Source organism: Carassius gibelio, chromosome A12, assembly GCF_023724105.1.
Source record: "Carassius gibelio isolate Cgi1373 ecotype wild population from Czech Republic chromosome A12, carGib1.2-hapl.c, whole genome shotgun sequence".
In the NCBI taxonomy this organism is placed as follows: Eukaryota; Metazoa; Chordata; class Actinopteri; order Cypriniformes; family Cyprinidae; genus Carassius; species Carassius gibelio.
The window spans coordinates 24,738,253-24,760,019 of record NC_068382.1 but is presented as its reverse complement, the minus strand read 5'-3'; the positions used below and the strand labels follow the sequence as shown (position 1 = coordinate 24,760,019).

The 21,767-nt window shown below is 35.3% G+C and overlaps 3 protein-coding genes across 5 annotated transcripts in view; 1 reads left to right on the top strand and 2 right to left on the bottom strand.

Moving 5' to 3' along the window:
- The first annotated feature begins 1,462 nt into the window (after positions 1-1,462).
- LOC128025543 (dual specificity protein phosphatase 13-like) lies at positions 1,463-5,731 on the top strand. Of its 3 annotated transcripts, none has more exons than XM_052611990.1 (4): positions 1,463-1,632; positions 3,118-3,273; positions 4,506-4,726; positions 5,409-5,731. In XM_052611990.1, the coding sequence occupies exons 2-4, from the start codon at positions 3,146-3,148 to the stop codon at positions 5,609-5,611; spliced, it is 552 nt and encodes a 183-aa protein (XP_052467950.1). In that variant the 5' UTR covers positions 1,463-1,632; positions 3,118-3,145; the 3' UTR covers positions 5,612-5,731. The 3 variants fall into 3 exon arrangements, with proteins under 3 accessions (XP_052467950.1, XP_052467952.1, XP_052467951.1); XM_052611992.1 differs by lacking the exon at positions 1,463-1,632 and adding an exon at positions 2,340-2,474; XM_052611991.1 differs by lacking the exon at positions 1,463-1,632 and having other exon boundaries at positions 2,488-3,273.
- An 866-nt stretch (positions 5,732-6,597) lies between these two features.
- On the bottom strand, positions 6,598-12,752 carry LOC128025540 (adenosine kinase). Its single transcript, XM_052611987.1, has 11 exons — positions 12,595-12,752; positions 11,099-11,173; positions 10,941-10,994; positions 10,728-10,806; positions 10,421-10,593; positions 9,341-9,449; positions 9,075-9,245; positions 8,790-8,825; positions 8,577-8,691; positions 8,406-8,492; positions 6,598-7,273 (listed from the first exon to the last, which is right to left on the bottom strand). The coding sequence occupies exons 1-11, from the start codon at positions 12,606-12,608 to the stop codon at positions 7,149-7,151; spliced, it is 1,038 nt and encodes a 345-aa protein (XP_052467947.1). The 5' UTR covers positions 12,609-12,752; the 3' UTR covers positions 6,598-7,148.
- A 927-nt stretch (positions 12,753-13,679) lies between these two features.
- LOC128025539 (vinculin) overlaps positions 13,680-21,767 on the bottom strand; it is a 29,618-nt gene continuing 21,530 nt past the window's right edge. The window contains exons 9-21 of the mRNA XM_052611986.1: positions 21,684-21,767; positions 21,426-21,601; positions 20,537-20,727; positions 20,255-20,454; positions 19,421-19,549; positions 19,170-19,319; positions 18,974-19,082; positions 17,777-18,079; positions 16,482-16,609; positions 16,223-16,408; positions 15,950-16,153; positions 14,694-14,798; positions 13,680-14,615 (exon numbers count right to left, since the gene is read on the bottom strand). The exon at positions 21,684-21,767 is cut by the window's right edge and continues 70 nt beyond it. Coding sequence (XP_052467946.1) covers positions 14,469-14,615; positions 14,694-14,798; positions 15,950-16,153; positions 16,223-16,408; positions 16,482-16,609; positions 17,777-18,079; positions 18,974-19,082; positions 19,170-19,319; positions 19,421-19,549; positions 20,255-20,454; positions 20,537-20,727; positions 21,426-21,601; positions 21,684-21,767 — 2,112 coding nt within the window. The 3' untranslated portion in view covers positions 13,680-14,468. The remainder of the gene's footprint in view (positions 14,616-14,693; positions 14,799-15,949; positions 16,154-16,222; positions 16,409-16,481; positions 16,610-17,776; positions 18,080-18,973; positions 19,083-19,169; positions 19,320-19,420; positions 19,550-20,254; positions 20,455-20,536; positions 20,728-21,425; positions 21,602-21,683) is intronic.

The window sequence follows — 21,767 nt, the reverse complement described above, 5'->3', positions numbered from 1 at the left end:
ACATTGTGTTGTCTTATCAATTATCTGAAGTGAGAATTTACAGCCTAATAAAATATATTAATATATTATATTCAATATATTTTAATATATTTATATATATATATATTATATTGATTTAATATTTTAACACCTTTTCCTTTATGATATGTGCCAAGTCTGTTTTATTTATCGATCATACTGTCTCTGTGCAGCACTTTGGTCAACCTCGGGATGTTTTTAAAATGTTTTTAAATATAAATAAAATAATATTCTATGTTTTAAATCTAAATGAAATGAAAAGGAGAATAACATGCACTGATTAATTAATTTATAATGTATTGAAGTAAATAAAGTCTGTTAATGACTTCATGTTGACTTGATATTTTACTGTACTTTTTTTTTTTAGTTCATTTGCTTTGCTGGAAAGCTTTTAATTTTTAAATAAGCTCTTTATTTAATTCAACACACACACACACACACACACACACACATATATATATAATTATACTGATGTTAAACATTTTTTTAAGTTTTTAAAGTCTGTTCTCCTCATCAAGGCTCCATTTATTGGATCAAAAATAAAGATTTTTTTTGTTATATTGTGCAAAATGTAAAATAATATATACAATATTTTTTTATCTGTTAAAGTGTAATGTATTTCTGTGATGCTCCGCTGTATTTTCAGCATCTTTCCTCCAGTCTCCAGTGTCACATGATCTTCAGAAATGATGAAAATATGATGATTTATTATCGATGTTAGAAACAGTTTTTGTCGCTTCATATTTTCAGGATCCTTTGATGAATAAAAAGTTCAAAAGAACAACATTTGTACAAAATATGAATCATTTGTAACAATAAACACTACCCTTCAAAAGCTTGGGGTCAGTACGTTTTCTGCTTTTTTATGTAAGAAATTAATGTTTATTCGGCATTGAAAAAAAGTGATGTAGATTTCCCTTTTGCATGAATGCTGTTCATTTAAACGTTTTATTCATCAAAGAATCCTGAAAAATGAAATGTATCATGCTTTCCACATAAATATGAAGAAGCAAAAGCTGTTTCCAACCTTGATAATGATTCCTGAAGATCTCTGAAGACTGGAGTAATGATGCTGAAAATACAGCTTTGCATTAGAAGAATAAATTACATTTTAAAATATACTAACATAGGAAATGATTATTTTAAACTATAATATTTTTTCCAAATATATGCAGCCTTCATAAGCAAAAGAGACCTCTCTATATATTTATAATAAAAAAAACTCTTTATTAAAAATGCAAAGCAGCTGTCCAGCAAAGCAAGTGAACTCCCTTGTGTTGAGAGTGAAGAGCTGATGTATTTTTATCGTGCCGCTGTGGGAATGAGCTTCGAGTCTAATTTAAGACGCTGTTTCTCGGACACAGACGTGTGGAAATGAGCAGAATCTGTCTGGATTCGGTTCTAATCCGTGTGATATGACAGAGGATCTTCTCACCAGAGGATCTCATGTGGTTTCTGGTGCTTCCAGATCAGGATCCTGAAGAAACAGAGCGTTAAGAGCAGCAGGAATCAGATTATACAGAATATATAAATAGATTTATAGACAGGCTTGAACAACACACACACACACACACACACACACACACACACTGACGAGCTGTTCCTCAACACACCGTGAGTCTGTTTGTGCTTGAAAATCTGTTTTAGATTCATTAAAATAGATTCCTGTACTACTAATGATGATGCATATGCATTGAGTTATTGATTAATATCTGCTTCGCAGTGTGTTAAGCTAATGTTTGATCACAAGTCTCAGTCATGCACATAATTACACTTTATTAATTGTAACTTGAGGAACAGGAAGATTAACAGGATGTTCATAAAGACAGAAAGATAGTAATTGCTCGTTGATGCATACATGAGGATGTTAACTCGAAAATCATTTTCAGATTGTTAATCATCTTTTGAAACGTTTGATATTGAAGTGATTTGTATCATTTTATTCCATTTATTTATTTTTAAGGTTAGACAAGAAAGATAATACCGCAAAACATGTTATTTATATCACTATAGTTTTTTTATTCATATTTTAAATTCGTTTTTTTTATATTGTTTTATAGTTTGTTTTCATTTTAATTTAAGTAAAAGTTTTAGTAAGTGTTTTTATTTATTGTTATTTCCATTTTAGTTTTAGTTATTTCAGTACATCCAACTAGCTGAAATATTTTTATATATTTGAAGTATGAATTTTATTTTTATTTTTTAGTTTCAGTATAATAACCCTATATTATAATAACTATATTTTTAATTAAATAACTGTCCTGCCATTTGTGGTTATATGAGGAACAGAAAGAAATGAGCTAGTGACCTCATCAGTAAAAGACTTTGCAACTAGTGATGTCATCACGACGAGCCTGAATCAGATTTATTACATGGACATCTCAGAAAGTCATTAGGGTCAAGACTGTAGTGCACAAGCTGTTTTACTTCCTCCGTTTTTTAATAAGCCATTCCCTGTAAGTCATTACTCATGATTGTGTTCAGTGCATTATTATTTACAGTGGCATGTTCATGCATGACAATACTGTGCATATTTTCTCATCTTTCACATGCAATGTTAAAATCACATTTAAAAAGAAAAATGTAGCAAATTTGATATCATCTAAGCGAAGTTGAATCATCCCCATAAGCACTGGTTAAATAGTTATAAATATGCAACTTATAAGTGTATGCATTTGTATTTTAAGTGATAAATCTGCACGCTCAACATCTAATTATTAAATGTGCATTACAATACAATGAAAACACCTTCGTGTTATTCATCTGACTTTCTTTTCTTCCATTGGACATGAAATTTTGCAGAATGTCTGAGTTGGTGTTTCCCATGAATTCAATGCATACAGAATGCTATTAAAAAATAAATAGAATAGCATAATAAAGCAGCATTAAAGTATATATCATACAACACATTTCATATTCAAACTTGTGATTGGTGACGAGATGCATGAGAGCCAAAGGTGCCTGCGAATGACTTTCTCTTCCTCACACGAATCTAACAGCACAAGACTCTTATTATTGACCGCTGTCTTGTTGTGAGTGATTCTTGGGAGGTGTATGAGAACAAGAGCCGCTCAGTTCTTCTCCTCTGTGTCCGAGCAGCGGCGGAGGGCCGGTAAAGCCCCGTCTGATGGCTAACGGTGGGAACGGACGCTACCAGACTCCTCCAGCCTCCGAGCTTCAGAGACTCCTGTGGGTCAAACCCGGAGCCAGCAGACATCTGGACGAGGTCAGGCCTGGGATATACATCGGAGACATGTAAGAACACTCCAGGGACAGATCGAACCAATCCTGTTCCCCCAAATCTTAAAGAATCCAGTTCTGTAGATCCATTGGGGAATTTGGTAACACTTCACAGTGAGGTTCATTAGTTCGCATGAATAAACACCCAACCATGCATTTATTACAGAATATATATTAATCTTAGTTGATGTTAGTTTCAACCTTATGCATTATTGAAATCAAAAGTTGTGAATTAACATGAACAATGACCGACTGTATTTTCATTAAATAACACTAACAAAGATTAATAAAAGCTGAAATAAATGTATTGTTCATTGTTTGTTCATGTTAGTTAATATGTTAATTAATGGAACCGGGAATTTTTAAGTAGAATTTTTTATTTCATTTTTAGACATATCCTTATGTTTGTTTGTTTTTTTAACTCTTGAACACATTTTCTACGATGTAAAAGCTATTTTTTCAAAGTTGTAAATAAAACAGACTATTTGAGGTTTTTTTTTTTTACAAGAAAATACCATTTCAGTCTTTCTACTTTAAATGTTCAATTATTTTCTGGGCAAAAATAGCTTCTACCCTTTTTTTCTCTCTCTTTCATGATTAAACCTTAAAAATTTTGGATGATATTATTTGGTTTTCAGTGAAAATGAATCATACCGACCACTAAGTCTTAGAGCATAGTGCTTTTAAAAATATTTCATTTTTACAAATTGTAAAATTTGGTGCATAAATTTAATATTTTTAAATTAACTTATTTTCTTCTGACAAAATACTTACTATTAATAATAATAATAAAAATTGTGTTGTTTTCCAGTTAAAATATCTAAACATTCTTAAATCAAGAAATTAAGAAAAATGTTTTTTTCTTTTGCTCAAGAGAAAAATAACTCTCAGTGGAGTAAGAAAAATGATTTTTTTTTAAATTTCATTTTAAGCAAAAACTCACTTAATTTGATGATACATTAAAACTTAAAATCTTATGTCATCATGCTTATCAAGTAAATGGATCTTGATTTACAAATGTTTAGATATTTATAAAAAACAATAAAAAAAAATGTGATTCCTTCTAATTTTTAAATCTTGCTGCTTTTTTATTAATTTCTGTGCCTTACAAAATTGATATGCTCTCTGTTTTGTGTTATAAACGTGTAAAAAATAGTTTTTGCTTAATAAGAAGAGTCTGTGTGTGTCTCTCTCTCTCTCTGTGTGTGTGTGTGTGTGTGTGTGTGTTGTGACTGCTTGTGATTCAGGTACGCAGCGAAGGACAAACACTTACTGCAGTCTCTGAACATCACATTCGTGCTGAACGCAGCTCACGGCAAGTTCAGTGTCAACACAGGAGCCAGTTTCTACAGAGACACTAAGATCAGCTATCACGGGGTCGAGGCCTTCGACATGCCCTCCTTTGACATGAGCCCTTTCTTCTACTCCGCCGCCAAGTTTATTAAGACTGCCACGAGCACCCCTGGAGGTGAGGAGAGGAAACACATCCGCCGCTCTAATGCCGAATTCAATCAGAAATTCAATTAGGTTTACCAGGAAGAAATTGTGTCAGTTTTTAGGACCTTTTTTTAGCATCATAATATTATTTTCAATTTGTGATATTATTTGTCATTTGATTCTTATGCGCAGTGCAGGGTTTTACTTGAATAAAACCGTAAAAAGCATTAGTTGCTTACAAGAATTATTAACTTTGTTCAAATTAATTGTAAAAAAAATTAAAAAATAAACTCAAATAAAATAAAAAGTAATAAATACTATATAGACATCCTTAATTAAAAAATCGAATAAAAATGACAAAACACTAACATAATTACTAACTAAAATGAAAATAAATACAATTATAAAATTATAACATTCATTAAAATTATAATAGTATCTTAATCACTGACACTGGTGATTTCTTAACAGTCTTTTTAATATTAATAATAATAAAATAATTTAGTTTTCTTTTTCTTTTCTTTTTGTTAATGGGAATTTGAATGAGAAAAATATTTAATATTAATATTTAAATGTATCCTTCAATTATTTTCTTAATACAAAATATAGCCCTTTTCTTTTAAGATATTTAAAAATTATTATTTTTTCAAATCTTATTGAAATATGCTTTTTGCATGTTTTGTATCAGTAGATATTCATCTGTTGTTTCCTAGGTAAGGTGCTTGTGCACTGTGCGATGGGTCTGAGTCGCTCCTCGACGCTGGTTTTGGCGTATCTGATGATTCATGAGGGCATGACTCTGGTGGAAGCCATTAAAGCCGTCGCACAACACAGGAACATCTGCCCAAATTCCGGCTTCATGGAACAGCTGAGGGAACTGGACAAGACCCTGCACTGCCACGGCATTGGCCTCTAACACGTTCACTCATCACAAAAACAGCAACAGCAATGCACGATTCAGAATCTGCCTTATAATGGAATTGCATGATTTGATACAGGATTTAATTTCTCAATTAAAATGAGTTCTTTTTTTTAAGGCATTGTATTTTTTTTTTCACAGTTTAACACGGTAGTGCTTTCAGAACAGACAGGACAGAAGGGGTTAAAAAAAGAGAAGGATTCCATAGGCCAGTCCAAAATTAAACTCATTTCAGAGGCGTATAAAATTACAGTAAAGTATATTATTATATATATTTCAATTATTAAAATATATACATATATTAAAATATATGTATCAAAATATAACAAAATACATTTAATATATTATTATTATATTTATTATATTAAAATATAAAATATAAGTAATCATGACAAAGTTCAGGGAATTTAATAAAAATATATTATATTTCATGTATTAAAATAACTATGCATATATTAAAATATTGTAAAACACGTTTTTATAATTACTAGAATAAAATATATGTAATCATGCAATCAAACTTCTTAGAGAGCAGATAATTTAAACATTCATTTTTATTTTATTTTAAAATTTATTTTATTATTGTATATTTTAATATATTAAAAAAATCCAATATTTGTAATCATGACAAAGTTCAGAGAATTTCACAAGAATATAGTATTATAGTTCATATAATATATACATTTCAAAATATAATAAAATAAATTTAATTACTAGATTAAAATATAAAATATCATGAAATCAAACTTAGTAAGAGTCCAGAGAATTTATAAAATATTTTAACAAATATCAAATATATATATATATTTTATTTTTTTTAAATATATAATTTAATAAAATTTTGTAAGATAATTTTACTATTATTGTTTTTATATAATTTTATAATTAAAAAGAACAAAACTAACAAACAGAGAAGGTCATACCACCAAAAATTAATCCAAAAAAATAAATAAAATAATAAATATATACCAAACGTCTTTAGGTGCATCGATCCAAACACTTCATTCAGCTGTGTGTCTTATTTTATCATGGCTGAAAACAATTAAAATCTTTTTATTAAAGTGATCAGTTGAACGATCCTGTTCCAGAAGTGGAAAAAGAGGAAAAATAAATTCCCACATCAGATACAACTTATGCATATTTAAAGATTGTGCGTTTAAGATATAATTTGGTATTTCAAAGTAACAATATTGACCTGAAAGACATCTACTTGCTAAGCAAAAAATCCTACTATATAATGATATAATCTCGCATTATTTTTGAGAAATATAAATGCACTTAATTAAAACGATATAATAGATCTTTAATAGATTAAATATAGAAATGTTTAGGCATTGTGCCATAAAAACTGATCGATGAAAAACTGTTCTTTAACACAAAATCAGCGGAGTGTATATTATATTTATATATATATATGGTCGTCGCGATCCTGATAAATGCTGTTTTAACAGGAAACACAATGCAAAGGCACATAAGTAAAAAAATAAAATAAAAAATGAGATGGTAAGTTTCTGCATTGGGAAATATGTGATAGTTAATGGAAATCGGGTTTCTCAGGGAAGGTGCAGCCGACTCGCCGGATGATGACATTCGCGGCGTAGTGACCTGCACGGATACACTCCTCCAACGGCTTCTCCCGAACCAACTCTGACAGGAATCCTGCAGACACACAGACAAATATACAGAGCTCATCATGTACAGGCTCTGTTCGAAAACCTATAGTGAGCCGTCTTGATAGCTACTGTTCTCCCTACATAGGCAGCATCCAAATCCTAATTCTTCTGTTTGAGTCTATGGCAGCCCAAAGAACTGTATGGTAAAAAGTTGTGAAATTTGGCACACGGATTGAGAACAGTCTGAACATTAAATACAGCAAATTTGGAGTCTCTATCTCAAAGTCTCTAGCGCCACCTACTGTTCAAAGTTAAACTTACATTAATGCGAATAACTTTTGAATCGCAAGTGCTAGAAATGAATGACATAATTTTTCTCCTGGATGTTACAATTGTTGCGAAAATTGAAATAGATCACCTTGGCGCCAAAAAAAAATTGAAATTCAAGATTAGTTAAACCATTCTCGAATAACGCACAAACGAATTTGATGAAGAGCTTGGTAAAGTGGACATGAGGCTATATCTATGCAGTGCTTTAACATATTCTGACCAAACTTGGTGGGTGTTATAATAACCATGACCTTAGTGTACCTGCAGAGTTTCAGCACAGTGCCACCTAGTGGTCTGGAGATATGAAAAATGGCTCTTTTTGCTTATAACGTCTGAACGGTTTGGCCCAAAATCACAAGACTGGTCTCTTTAGATTCAGAGTTGAACAATACCCTATTTTTCCTTGTTAGTAATTTAAAATTTTGGTTGTAAAATGCTATATTTTACAAATCACATTGGTGTGTTGTGTCAAAACTGTGTTTGTGTCATCAGCAGCATGCCCTGAAGGTACTCAAAAAGTTTGTATTAGTCTTCCTCTTCTTAAAGCACTGATTATAAATGCATATACATACTCTACATAGTTAATATACACTAAAAACGTGAACCAAAGCATTTTCACTCAGATATTTGCAAATAATTACAGAGAAATGGCGAGTAATGCATTGAATGAAACATGACATTTTTAAGTAGAAAGACTAAATAGTAATTACTTGTAAAACATACTCTTATTTGCAACTGAAAATACAGTGTACTGTTAGCATAATATTAAAGAGTGCACTGTTAATAAATACTGAATTAATAACTAAATTCTAGAAAAATTAGCTAAAATGACCCGACCAATCATTTACCTCCCACAAAAGCATCACCAGCACCATTAGTGTCGACAATGTCGTTCTGGTCGATGTCTAAAACAGGAAACATTTTCACTTTATCACCTGAAAGAAGACAAGCAGACAAATGATAAGAAAACAACTTCTCAGATGATCTGAACCCATCTAGATGTTGATTGCTGGACGTACCCACAGTGGCCACAGTGTCTTCTCTGCCCTGAGTGAAGACCACCATCCTCTGCCTGTTCTTATTGACTTTGGGCAGAGACTGAACCCTCCTCGTGATCTCAGCGATGTCTTCTGTCTGCAGGAACACGAGCACCAGAGCCAGATGTTGAGAGATGGCTTCTTTTGTGTTCAGTGTGCATAACGAAAAAAGGCATTACAGTATTTTTCACTCACCTCAAAGCCCTGTTCTTTTGCAAATGTAGCAGCTTCCTGTAAAAGAAACATGAAACATGATCTCCGCTGATGAGAAAATAGAGGAAAGCAATCCAATCACACTCTACTCTGATTGGCTGTGAATCCTGTTTGTTTCTGGTAAATAGCAAATAGAGAGCTACATATTCTTTCTAATCGGATCACGTCAACTGATACGATCAGAAATCCCTGGTTTCTCCAACCTAATATACTTTATGAGAGCTTTATTTTGTAGACACTGTGCTGATCCTTTTCTTTCACCCTCACCGTCTCGTTCCCGAAGATGATGTCCACGTACGGCATGACCTTCATCAGCGGCTCTTTGAAGAACTGGCTGATGAAGGGCGCCGAGAGGTTCAGGCCGAAGATCTTGTTGTTGTCCGACGCGTGTTTGGCCACTTTGAGGATGGACTCCGGAGACACGGTCAGGAAAAATCCCTGCAGGACAGAGATCAGGATTCATAGAGACACCAGCTGCTGATAAATCTCTCCGTTCTCTCATCTGTGCATTCAAACACACGGGAAGCACTTACTGCAATGTAGTAAACACTCGCTTTCTCCACCAGACTCCAGTTCCTATCGACATCCAGATGTTTCTCTTTATTATAGCAGTTTGCTGCTGCCAGGTTTGCAACCAGAGACCTGCAAACACAAGATAATAGTCAAAAATTACTCCTGATGAGTCCATGTGTGTGAGGGCATGAAAAATCACGGTATCAATCTGAACGGACTGGATTGTCATAAACAGCATAAATCAGTATAAAATATGAACGCTGAAGGAAAACTGCATCCATGCACTGATAAATCCTACATGCATGCAATAGAGATGCAACTATATTGGTGATGTTATTGGAATCAGACATAATTAATTAAATGTTTTGTTTTAGTTTTTTAATTGGATCAATCCACCTTAGTTGGTAATGAAACCTTAAAGGAGTATTACGCAGTTACCATAGTTGCAGTTACATTGTTACAATGTTTCATTTCAGCAAAATCAGTTTACCGTATCAGACATATTTTTAATTGTCTGTAATAAAATGCAATGACTATATAAGATAATCTCTGTGTATTAAGTATATTATAATGGTTTGATGTCTTTATATCATGTTTAGTATGAATGGTGCAATAAAATTAAATTAATCCTAAACTATTAAGTTCAAATATTTATTAATTTATTTTTAATAAATACATTTTATTCAGCAAGGATGCATTAAAATAATCAAAAGTGACGGTATAGACATTTATAATCTTACAAAAGATTTCTATTAAAAAAAGTTAACTTTCTGTTCATCTGTGAATGCTGAAAAATAAAGTGCATCAGAGTTTCCACAAAAATATTGTGCAGCACAACTGTTTTCAACATTGATAATAATCAGAAATGTTTCTTGAGCAGTAAATCATCATATTTTCATGATTTCTGAAGATCATGTGACACTGAAGACTGGAGGAATGATGCTGAAAATACAGCCGAGCATCACAGAAATAAATTACACTTTAACACAGATTTACATAGAAAACAGTTATTTAAAATTTTAATACTCTCACATTTTTACAGTATTTTAGATCAAATAAACACAGCCTCGATGAGCACAAGAGGCTGTTTTATGTCTGACCTGCTGTCTCCAGTAATGCAGGCTGCACAGGTTCCTGTCGGTTCTTGACTCTGTTCATAATAATGAGCGTCAACACAAGCTTCAGCCGCTTTCTGCTTCAGAATCTCTCCGAAGTGATCTGAGCCAATACAGCCGAAGAACGTGGCCACCTTCTGCGGCTCCTGGATCATCCACTGAGAGACAGCAGATGTCAAACATACGTCATTACACTGGTTTAAATGAATGCTCTAAAACAGCCTTCCCATAATTCCCTAATAGACATTTTGTATACGGTGCAGAATAACGTGTGTGTGGTTTCCACATGTACCTGAGCGATTTTGACCGAGTTCTGTGTGGATCCACCGGCGTGATATTCGACTTTACTCTTCTGCACAATCTCATCAAACCTGCAGTGACAACATATATGATTATTCACATAAATTATTAATCATTCCAAACCTTTGACCAGCATTATTACATTCACAAAGATTTTGCTGGAGATTTTAAAAATAAGACTGTAATGTGTGATGATGGCACTCACAGAGCTTTATGTTTCTCCTCCGCCAGAATCTGATCATTGGGCTTCAAGCCATACCTGTGCACACCAATCAGTCAGTTAGTTAGTTATGTATAATTACACTAATGGAGCTGGAGGATGTGTGATCACAGGAATCCACAGCAGTTACACACAACACTCACTTATCAAGAAAATCCTTGTCCACCACGGCAGAGATGTCCAGCAGCGGATTCCCCATCCCGAACAGAGCATTCTGACTGCAAACACAAGACAGATATATAACAATAACAATAACGCACTGATATTTATAATAAACTTTGGGTATAAAGGACTTCGAATTACCTGTGAATATGAAACATGCGATAAAAATAAACGTGCACTGCCTGTGCCTATAAATGAAAATTCTAGAACTCCCTCATTTCAAATCTGTGCATGCATTAATATTATTGCTATTTTTTTTTAAGCATAGCAGAGCACAAATTTGTCACATGCAAAAACTGCCATGCAACTCATCAGTGCATGCACTTGTTTTTATATAGCATTATATAGGTTAATACTGCGTTTTATTTATTTTTTGCACTTCAACTTTTGTAATGTTAGCAGATTCCTGAGTGAACTATTCCTTTAACATCCATTCTGTGATGGTAACAGATGGAGGTTCTTTCCCTGGGATTTAAACCCATGACATTGGTGTTGCTAGCGCCATGATTTGCTGAAGGTTTTCTAGTCACCTTCAATCTTCGTAGCTCTGAATGGACTCACAAGTCTAATATTAGCCTCACAAATGTCCATTATACACATCAAACCCGCTGTGTATCACGTCAACTCTACAGGTCATGCATTCAAAAACACTGTTTACAGATCCATTCTGGATTTGAATTAACATTGGGAAGAATTAATGCACTTTGATAATGAATCGTGAACACATAGTGTGTGGTTAATGGGTTTAAATGGAATGTGTTTACAGCAGAACACATGCTAAAGTGCTGACTCAACTCTTTACACACACACACACAGGGCTGTGGTTGAGCAATACTCCGTGCACATAGAACTTGCACAGCAACAAAGTGATCAGTGAATGCACATATGCAACATGCATTCTGGAATATAATGCATGCATTACTGTGACGTGTGTGAACATGCATGTCTAAATCAATCTGATAAAGAAAAACACATGAGTCTGCATGGATTAGGAACAGAAATCGTCCTTCCAGTTATATCATTTTCAAAATCTACCAATTGCCCTGCTAATAAACTAATAATACTAATAATACAAAATAAGTGTTTTTTCACATAAAGCCATGTGCATATAGATCTCATTTAATAACTATCATTAAATTGTGTGTACATAGATTAGCCATATCTATTGAATCCTAATTAAAAAACAACAACAACAACAAAACAATTACGAGTCAGTTTTTTAAAACATAATAAAGGAAATAACATTACATAATTAATTACTGAAGAAATTGCAGCTGTTTACCTATTCTGTGTGTGCATGTGTGTGTGTGTGTGTATATATATATATATATATATATATATATATATATAAATACGATGTCACAAATGAGACAATAAAGCACGTTGCATCATAAAGGCACACGATCCTTAAACCGGAAGCAGACAAGCACAGACACAGCCACTGGAATACACAGGTAATGCATTGCTGAAGTCTCACCTGACTGTCGGCATGATTAGATCACACACACTTTGATTGTCTGTTTTAACACAAAGTCTGTTACACGCTGCGAGCGCGTGCGATTCGAGTCCCGCAACCCGGAAGCGGCTCCATACAGTTGGGTGATGATTGGTTATTACACATGCATGCAAGTAGAGCGCATGGATATATCCATCACTCTGGTTGGCTGACAAACCCACAAGTGTTTTTTAAGGTCTGAAATCTTGTCATCATCATAACGTAGCGCGTTCGTTACATGCATCCGATGGAATCCAGCATCAAAGACAAAAATGATGCACGCGCGTGACAAAGTGTCATATTCTCGAATGCACACGTTACAGCATGTAACCATCGCTTTAAAAACACCATGCATGCACTGTGTTGCATATATATGACGTTATGATATCAAATGCAAGACGCACGAGCACAGGAATGCATGCGCTGTACATTATTAAATCAGTCAAGAATGAATATTTATATTTATATATAGGCTACAGTAGTAGTCTTAAAGGTACAGTAGGAATAATAACCTTTAAAATAAGTTAAATTATGTTTTTTGAGCAAGGAATTAATATTTAAAAAGTAGATTAATGGAATACCTGTAGAATCTATCAATGTGTCAATGTAATAAGCATAATTAAATGGGTGAAATACACCCGATTTAATTGGATTTAATTAATATGCATATGTATTAGTCTTCTTTCCTGATTCTTTCGTTGCAAAAAAAAATAATAATAATAAAGTAAAATGGATAATTTAATACTTTTTAATATATATACTTTATTTTTTAATTATGAATTAAAACTTGTCATTAAAAAAATGTAAGCCATTTTTAACTTCAACTGGGGATATTATACATCAAAAATCTATCTAATTTATATAGAAAATTAAGAATTTTATAAAGGGTTAACTGGTTAAAACTGGAAAGAAGGGACTTAAGTGTTAGTGACAACAAAAATAAAATGTAGAGCATTAATGTGGAATAAATAGCTTAATATTTAGAAGGCCAATTTAATTAGCATCATACAGTAGATTACACATTCATCGACCATTTGCCAACATATAAAGTCCCACACATATATGACTGAGTTGATAATTAGTTCTTTTATTATGACAAGGCACATCAGGTCTTACAGGCAGACTTTAAAGATGAACACATTATTTACATCAAACCTGCTGCTCTCCTCAACGATAGAAAAGACAAAGATGTGAAAAGAGCCGATTCTCACTCAGATAAATATACTTGAGTGCGCTTTCTGTAGTAGTGTACGAGGACGGCAGTGCATGTGTGTGTGTGTGTGTGTGTGTGTGTGTGTGTGTGGTTATATCATGCAAACGGACTGCTTTGGCAGAGATTACAGGAAGCACCAGGTCGCAGGTTTGATTCTCTCTTCATTTCAGTACTTGTGTTGCCCCTGAACGAAAATTTAATTTAGATGCACAGTGAACACTTTGCATATCAGAGGATTTCATAATCCAAAATCTGTGCTTGTGTTTTTGTTTGTGAAGACATTGCATTAGTTTGTGCATGTGACATCTATTAATACATTCAAAGAGTGAGAACAAGGCTGTTGGTGTGTGTATACTGTATATAAAGGACACGGCTTCAGAATGCAAAAAAAAAAGAAAGAAAATAAGACCTTTCTAAAATACCTTTTCCTCAAAAAATATCAACCTGGGATCCGTCAACACAAAATAAAACATTAGAAAAAAAAGTTGCGTCCCTTCTTTTCTAACTCATGGTCGTTCAAGAACAAGGTTTCGATTTGGAATAGTTGAGTCCAGATGTGGACGACACGTCTGCTTTGACACAGAGGACCTGGACTGTAATGCTTCCCCCAGTGCATGCTGGGACACCAGCGCTGGCTCCTCCCTCACTGGTACCAGGGCGTCTTGCGGACCCAGCGCAGGGTGAAGCCGGCGTCCGTGCGGATCTTGATGGAGGCGGCTTCGGCTTCTCTCACCGTCTCCTTCACCGACTGCATCAGGTTCTGAGCGTTATGGACCAGCATCTCCGTGGCCTGCGGGAGAACCAGAGCACATTTAGAGCGCTTTCATCCACAAACAGGGTTCAGAGAGGAGCAGAGGCGACAGCTGACCTGCTCCGATTCCTCCTCGCTGATGTTGGTGCGTCCCAACATGGTGGCCTTCACCGTGGAGAGGATCTTCAGCTGTGTGCTGATGGTGGGAATCCTCTCACACACCTGCACAAACACACACAAACACATGAAAGTATCCCTCAATAGTCAATCTGTCTGTGCATCCTCTGCACTGTCCCTCGTCCAAAAAGTTGATTCTAATCTGTTTTAGTCGGACCATTTTAACTATTGTAGCAGTGTTAAATCAACGTTTCCAGTCATTTTCATGCATGCATAAAAACATTTTGTTCTCTAAAAAGCACAAAGCAAATACAAGCAGATTGCATTTGAATGCATGCCTATGATTGGTTTACGTATTGAACGGATGCATGCGCTTCACTGAACGAATCCTGCATGTGAATGTGAGTCACTTTGGTGAATCAAAATCCCCCCAATCCCCCAAAATCTAGATGGTTTAACATTTGAAAATGAAGAAATTAAGTCATAGATATTACTGCTGTAAATTTACAGATGTACTGTTAAAACTGATGTTAATATTTTTTAATTTTTTTGTACATTTTATAATTTTTCTTCATTTTTAAAAAATATTTCTTAATTTTTTATTTTACAGTAAAATATTACAATATTTATTTTTTGATTCAAATATTATATATATATATATATATATATATATATATATATATATATATATATAACAATAAAAATTTTAATATTAACATTTATTTTTGATTTTATATATATATATATATATATATATATATATATATATATATATATATATATATATATATATATATCAATGTAATATTTTATATATAACAACAATAATCTTTTTAATATTAAAATATTTTTTTGATTGTTTTATATATATATATATATATATATATATATATATATATATAAATTTGAACAAAACGTTTTTTTTCTTTGCTGATGTGTTCAAAAGGTTGCATTCATTAATACCAGGACAATCATGCAATATACATCTTTTATATAATGCTAATGCACAATACTTTCTGTAAAGGTGGTTTTATCTGCCTGTGAGATCATTTTCACCTTCTTTTACATAAAAATACTGCAATCACAATTCTGATTCAGAGAAATCAATAGTTATATCCTCCCAAATAATACAGCCCTAAATTAAACTGGAATTCAATCAATCTGGTCGCAGTTGGCTTTTGAGCATTTTTGGTAGCTTTCTGTGTAAAAACTCTATTAAATCTCAAACCCTGAAACCCATCATGCGTTCTTCATACCTGCAGTAAGTTGGTTCGTATGCGTTTGTCTGTGCACTGTTTGGCGACCTCTTTGGCGAGGCGCGTGACCTCGTCCGAGGCTTTAGCGATGTCTTTGGCGCACTGGATGAGCGCTCTCTTATTCCCGGTGGCACCTTGGACCAGTCGAGACATCTCGGCCATCAGCAGAGCCATGCGCTTGGCCGCTCCGATGATGTCATTGCCCTGCAGGAAACCAGGTTTAGTATCAACACATGCGCCTCAAACCCCCCCGAACCCGGGCTCCAGACTCACCTTGCTGGACCACTTGCGAGCCTCTTCGTGCAGCTGCCGGGCGGCCACCATCATGGGCTCGCTGACCATCTCTCCGGCCTGCTGCTCCGGGAACTCCTCGTCCTTCTCCTCCGGCGGCGGAGGTCTGGGAGGAGGCACCTCACCCTCCGGCAGGGGCGGTTTGGGAGGAGCGGCGGTGTCGCTGATCTGAACGAGAGACGGGGTCAGTGTTTAAAGTCGTGCTGGTGCAGTCAATGTGTGCAGCTGTGGTGAATCTGACCTGCAGCTGCTCCAGATCCGGAGGAGGAGGAGGAGGGAAGTCTGGCTCCTGCGGCTGGAACGCCTCCTGGACCTTAGCCACGGCTCCCAGGATCTTATAACCCGAGTCCAGGAAGCCCCTCTGAAGACCTGAGCAGGGACACAACAGACACCGGTTCAGATGACGCTGCGATCGAATTCATCCCAAAACATGACCGGCTACAACCATCTTTGATCTTTCCAAACTTGAATGAGACTTGGAGAGGTTTAACCAGTCATAAAGATAATTAAGAAACTCTTTAACATTGAGACATAATCTATTTTTACATTTATACTGTAAAAAAGAAATTATTTATTTTCCCCCCTAAATACCCCCTTTTTTTTTTTTTTACAGTGAAATAAAAAAAAACTGCTTTTTTTAAAGTATTTTTTTTTATCAGTAGTAGTAATAATATTTTTATAGTTGGACAAAATATTATAATATTTAATTTTTTATAAACCACATTTTTGCCAAATCGTGAAGCCCTAGAAACACACACTTCAGTGAAATATTACAATAGCAATATTTCTTATTTTGTGTAATATTTGTAATATTAAGTTATATACTACTAATAATGATAACTATAACAGATGATTTTATAGTCATATTTTTATTTAAAATCACAAGTTTTTTGCTAAATTATGAAGCTCTAAAAACATACATTAAACATTTTGTTAATAATAATAATAATAATAACAACAATAGTAATTTTTTGTTTGGTAGTTTTATTTTTTTATTTGTTAGTTTTAATAACAATTTTTACAATAACAATATAAACTAACTGCTAATATGCTAATATATAAATCATAAAATTATTGGCCAAATGATGAATCCCTACAAACATATACAACCATGTAATCAAATTTTATTTAGAAATAATAATAATAATAATAATAATAATCATCATTATTATTGATCATTTTATAGTCATATTTATAATAAATCACAACATTTTTGGTTAAATTATATAATATTAAGAAGCATAACAATGAAATATTACAATAGGGATAGTTATTATTTTGTTTAATATTTTTATTTAGTAGTAGTAGTAGTAATAAATAATAAGAATTAAATAAATAAAAAACTTTTATGGTCATATTTATATTGTAAAGCCAAATAAACTACATTTTTAATCAGATAAATCGCCAGTAGATATTTTCCCTGTGACATGCAGATCTACTTTCAACCAACCGTTCTCCAAGCAGATCTTCAACAGTGCACTAGATTTAAATAGATGTACAGTATGAGTGATGAGTCCTGTATGTTGTGTGTCTCACCTTGGTCCTGTATGTTGGCGGCCACGGCCTTGGCGTCCATGACCATCGGTGAGATGGTTCTGCTGAGCTCGTCTGATGCTGCTTTCACTGTCTCTCTGAACTTGGGGTCCTCGGAGTTCTCCACCTCTCGCTTCGCCACCAGCATGATCCGATTGGCTCGCCGGGCGATGCTGGTTGCCCCGGCGACCAGCATCTGAGGCTGGTGATTGGCCATAGCCACCTGACACTTGTCCAGATCTTTCTTGATGGCTTCTTCTGATGCGTCCAGCAGAGACCTGGTGTCGATCGCTTCATCCACCAGACCTGAAAGAGTCGTATTGCTTCAGTTACAGTAGATGATTTGTGCTAGTGAAAACAACTACTCTGCAATTTTTATTGTATTTTTTTCCACATAATTGTTTTCAAATTTATTTTGATCTGTCAAATACTGTAAATAATTTTTTCATTGCTCCCTGCTAGTTTTCTGAATAAAATAACCTTTTGTGGGTCAAGTACATAATGATTACAGACTATGAGATAAATAAAAATATAATAAATAAATAAAAATAAAATCTAAAATGACAAATAAAACAATATCAAAAATTTATAAATACATGAGATCCTTTCTGACGTAAACATATATGTACTAAAAATGTAATTAAATTAAAACAATTCAATCAATTAAAATAAAAAATAAAATAAAAATAAATAAAAATGAAATAAGTAAAAAAAAAAAATACATTAGATGGATCATTAGATACCATCTTGTCTGACATAAAAATATATTTACAGAAAATAAAATGAAATAAAATTTTAAAAAATAAAGTAAAATAAAATAAAAAATATTAACTGTGGATGGATGGATGGAATAAATAAGATAAGATATTGTAAAATTAAAATAAAATATAAATCAAAATTCAGTTAGTGAAAAATGCATTACATAGATCAAAACAAAATAAAAAAATAAAATAAAAAAATTAAACGATATAAAAAATAAATAAATAAATAAACTATGGATGGAAAGATAGATACAATAAAATAAGATAAAATATTATAAAATAAAAATAAAATATAAATAAAAATTTAGTAAGTGAAAAATGCATCACATAGATCAATACAAAAAAGTAAAATAAAATATAAAATTAAACAATATCAAATAAAAACATTAAATGTGGAATAAATCAATAAAAATATAAGCATCAGACAGAAGTTAGTCACCGGTCATTTTCTCGACGTTGTCGATCCACTGATTCTTCATGGTCTCGAAGTGTTCGTAAGCCGCCTGGTTTCCAGGATTCTTCAGGAGGATGCGAGCCGCAGACACGACCTGATGAACAAACATGTGTAAAAATCCCCCTCATGTACAGTCAGTTTTACTTCAGCCTCGGTCTGGTGTGAACGGGGTCAGTGTCACCTGTGGGGTCAGGTCTCGGGCTGATTTGACGGCCGTCTGGATTCCCTCCACCGTGCTCTTGTTGGCCGCCCCGACCGCCGCCGCTTTCTCCGCCGTGGCTCCCAGTCGACCCGCGTGATTCTCAAAGTTAGCAGCCCGCTCCGCAAACACCTGATCACACACACATCATCCATCACACAGAGGAAGGTGATTCACGACAGCATTAGTGTGTGTGTGTGTGTGTGTGTGACGTGTGTGTGTGTGTGGGGCACCTCCTCTCTGTTGGGAGCGTCTGCTGGAGTCATCGCTGCCACTGCCAAGAGTTTGATCGGTGTGGTCGTGTCACTGAAGATATCAGACACCTCCTGAGTCATGGCTTCCTGCATCTTACCCTTCAGATCCTGCCACAAACACACACAAAACCCTCCGATGTGACGAACAGGACTCAAACATCACATCAGACACCACACAAACATCAGGGTTTCTGAAAGAAGTCTCTTCTGTGCACCGAAGCTGCATTCATTTCATTAAAAATAAAGCAACAGGAAAATTGTGAAATATTATTCTAATGTAAATCAGCAGTTTTCTGTGTGAATCTCTGTTAAAGTGTAATTTATTTCTGTGATGCGCCGCTGTATTTTTTTTTTTGCATCATTCCTCCAGTCTTCAGTGTCACATGATCTTCAGAAATCAGAATAATATGATGATTTACTGCTCAAGAAACATTTCTGATTATTATCAATGTTGAACACAGTTGATATTTTTGTGGAAACTGTGATGCATTATATTTATCAGGATTCACAGATGAACAGAAAATTCAAAAGAACAGCGTTCATTTTAAATGACAATATAAATAAATGTGTTTGATCATTTTAATGCATCCTTGCAGAAAATAAAGTATCAATTTCCCCAAACCTTTGAATGGTAATGTATGGAACTTTTGAAATATGACAAGATGCCATGTCTCGAGAGGAAGATTTACATCCTCTCACCAGCAGGTGGAGCTCTCTACTGTATCCTCGTGCATCTGTGATCTATATGTGAGAGTCTGAGAGTGTTGTTGCTGGAGGTCTTTCCTCATTGTGAGTGTGACAGTAGCGTCTTACTTTGAGTGTTTCCTGCAGCTGTTGAGCGATGGCGTGGGCCTGAGGACCGTCTCCCTCCCCACGGGCCGCCAGCTCTGCTAACTGCCCCATCAGGTGCTCCACATCCTCACATTTACCCAGAAGCCCATGCCTCTGTGACGCCGGCAGAGCATTGGCCAGACGCCGGCCCTCAGCGACCAGCCCACGCAGGGCAGTCTGACCTACAAGCACAAACACACAAACCCTAAAGCAAAGGAGATCTGTTTGGATGGAGTATGAAGAGAGAGCGGGAGAGAGCCGCACCGACGCCGCTGTCGTCCAGCGAGGGGTTCTCCATCCATCTCTGCGCCTGCTCCATCTTCCCCTCCAGGTGGACAGCTGCTTTAGCCGGACGAGTGTTGGCCACCGCTTTACTGGTTTTAGACTGGAGATTCTGCAGAGACGAGGAGATCTGCTTCGCCAGCGCTCGAGCCTCAGGAGTGTCTCCCTTACCTCTGAACACACACACACACACACAGAGACAGAGTAAATTTTTTATATTGACTATGCATTTCATTCGTTTTTCAAATTGGTGTGTTTCACCGGGCCGCGAAGAAATATAGAGCTGAGTATCATCAGCATAACAGTGAAAGCTAACACCATGTTTCCTGATGATATCTCCCAAGGGTAACATATAAAGCATGAAGAGTAGCGGCCCTAGTACTGAGCCTTGAGGTACTCCATACTGCATTTGTGATCGATATGATACTGCAATCTTCATTCACTGCTACGAACTGATGGCGGTCATGTAAGTACAATTAAAACCATACTAATGCACTTCCATTAATGCCAACAAAGTGTTCAAGTCTATGCAAAAGAATGTTGTGGTAAACTGTGCCAAGCTGAAACAGAACGGATTGGTTTGCAAGGATTAGTGTCGTCAAACCTTCCAAAGATGCTTTTTTTGAGACACTTATCAAAGTAAACTAGATTGAGCCCACGAGTTCGGTCACATCTGTGAAATAAGTGCAGAAACACATGCAGTAAACACACACAATGTGTCAGAACTCGGAACAGCTGTCGCTTAGCTACCATCAAACAATAGAAACCAGGATTCCGAATGGAACATCCCTCTTCCAACATTCCAAAGATCCCGGCCAAGAATCTCCCTAACAAAGCCCTACTCAAAGTGCAGATGTTGAGAGATACGTACGCTCTCTTGAGCTCGGAGAGTTTGGCGGTGAGGCCGGCGATCTCGCCCATGCTGCGCAGGATGTCCTCTCGCTCCTTGGGATCTTCGCAGAGATCCGCGATCTTCCTGGCTTCTCCCAGAAGAGCCCTGATGTTCTCCTCTCCCTCCGGACTGCCGTGAGGATCCGCCAGCCAGCTCTGCCGATCACAAAACACGAGCGGCGCTCAGAACGACGTCGAGACAGCTGTGTGATTGATCAGGACGAGGAAGCGGACTCACCTGAGCGCCGTCAATCCTCTTGGCGATGGCTTGTTTGGAGCCGGTCATGGCCTCTAGTTTACGAGCCGCATTTTCCACTTTCCC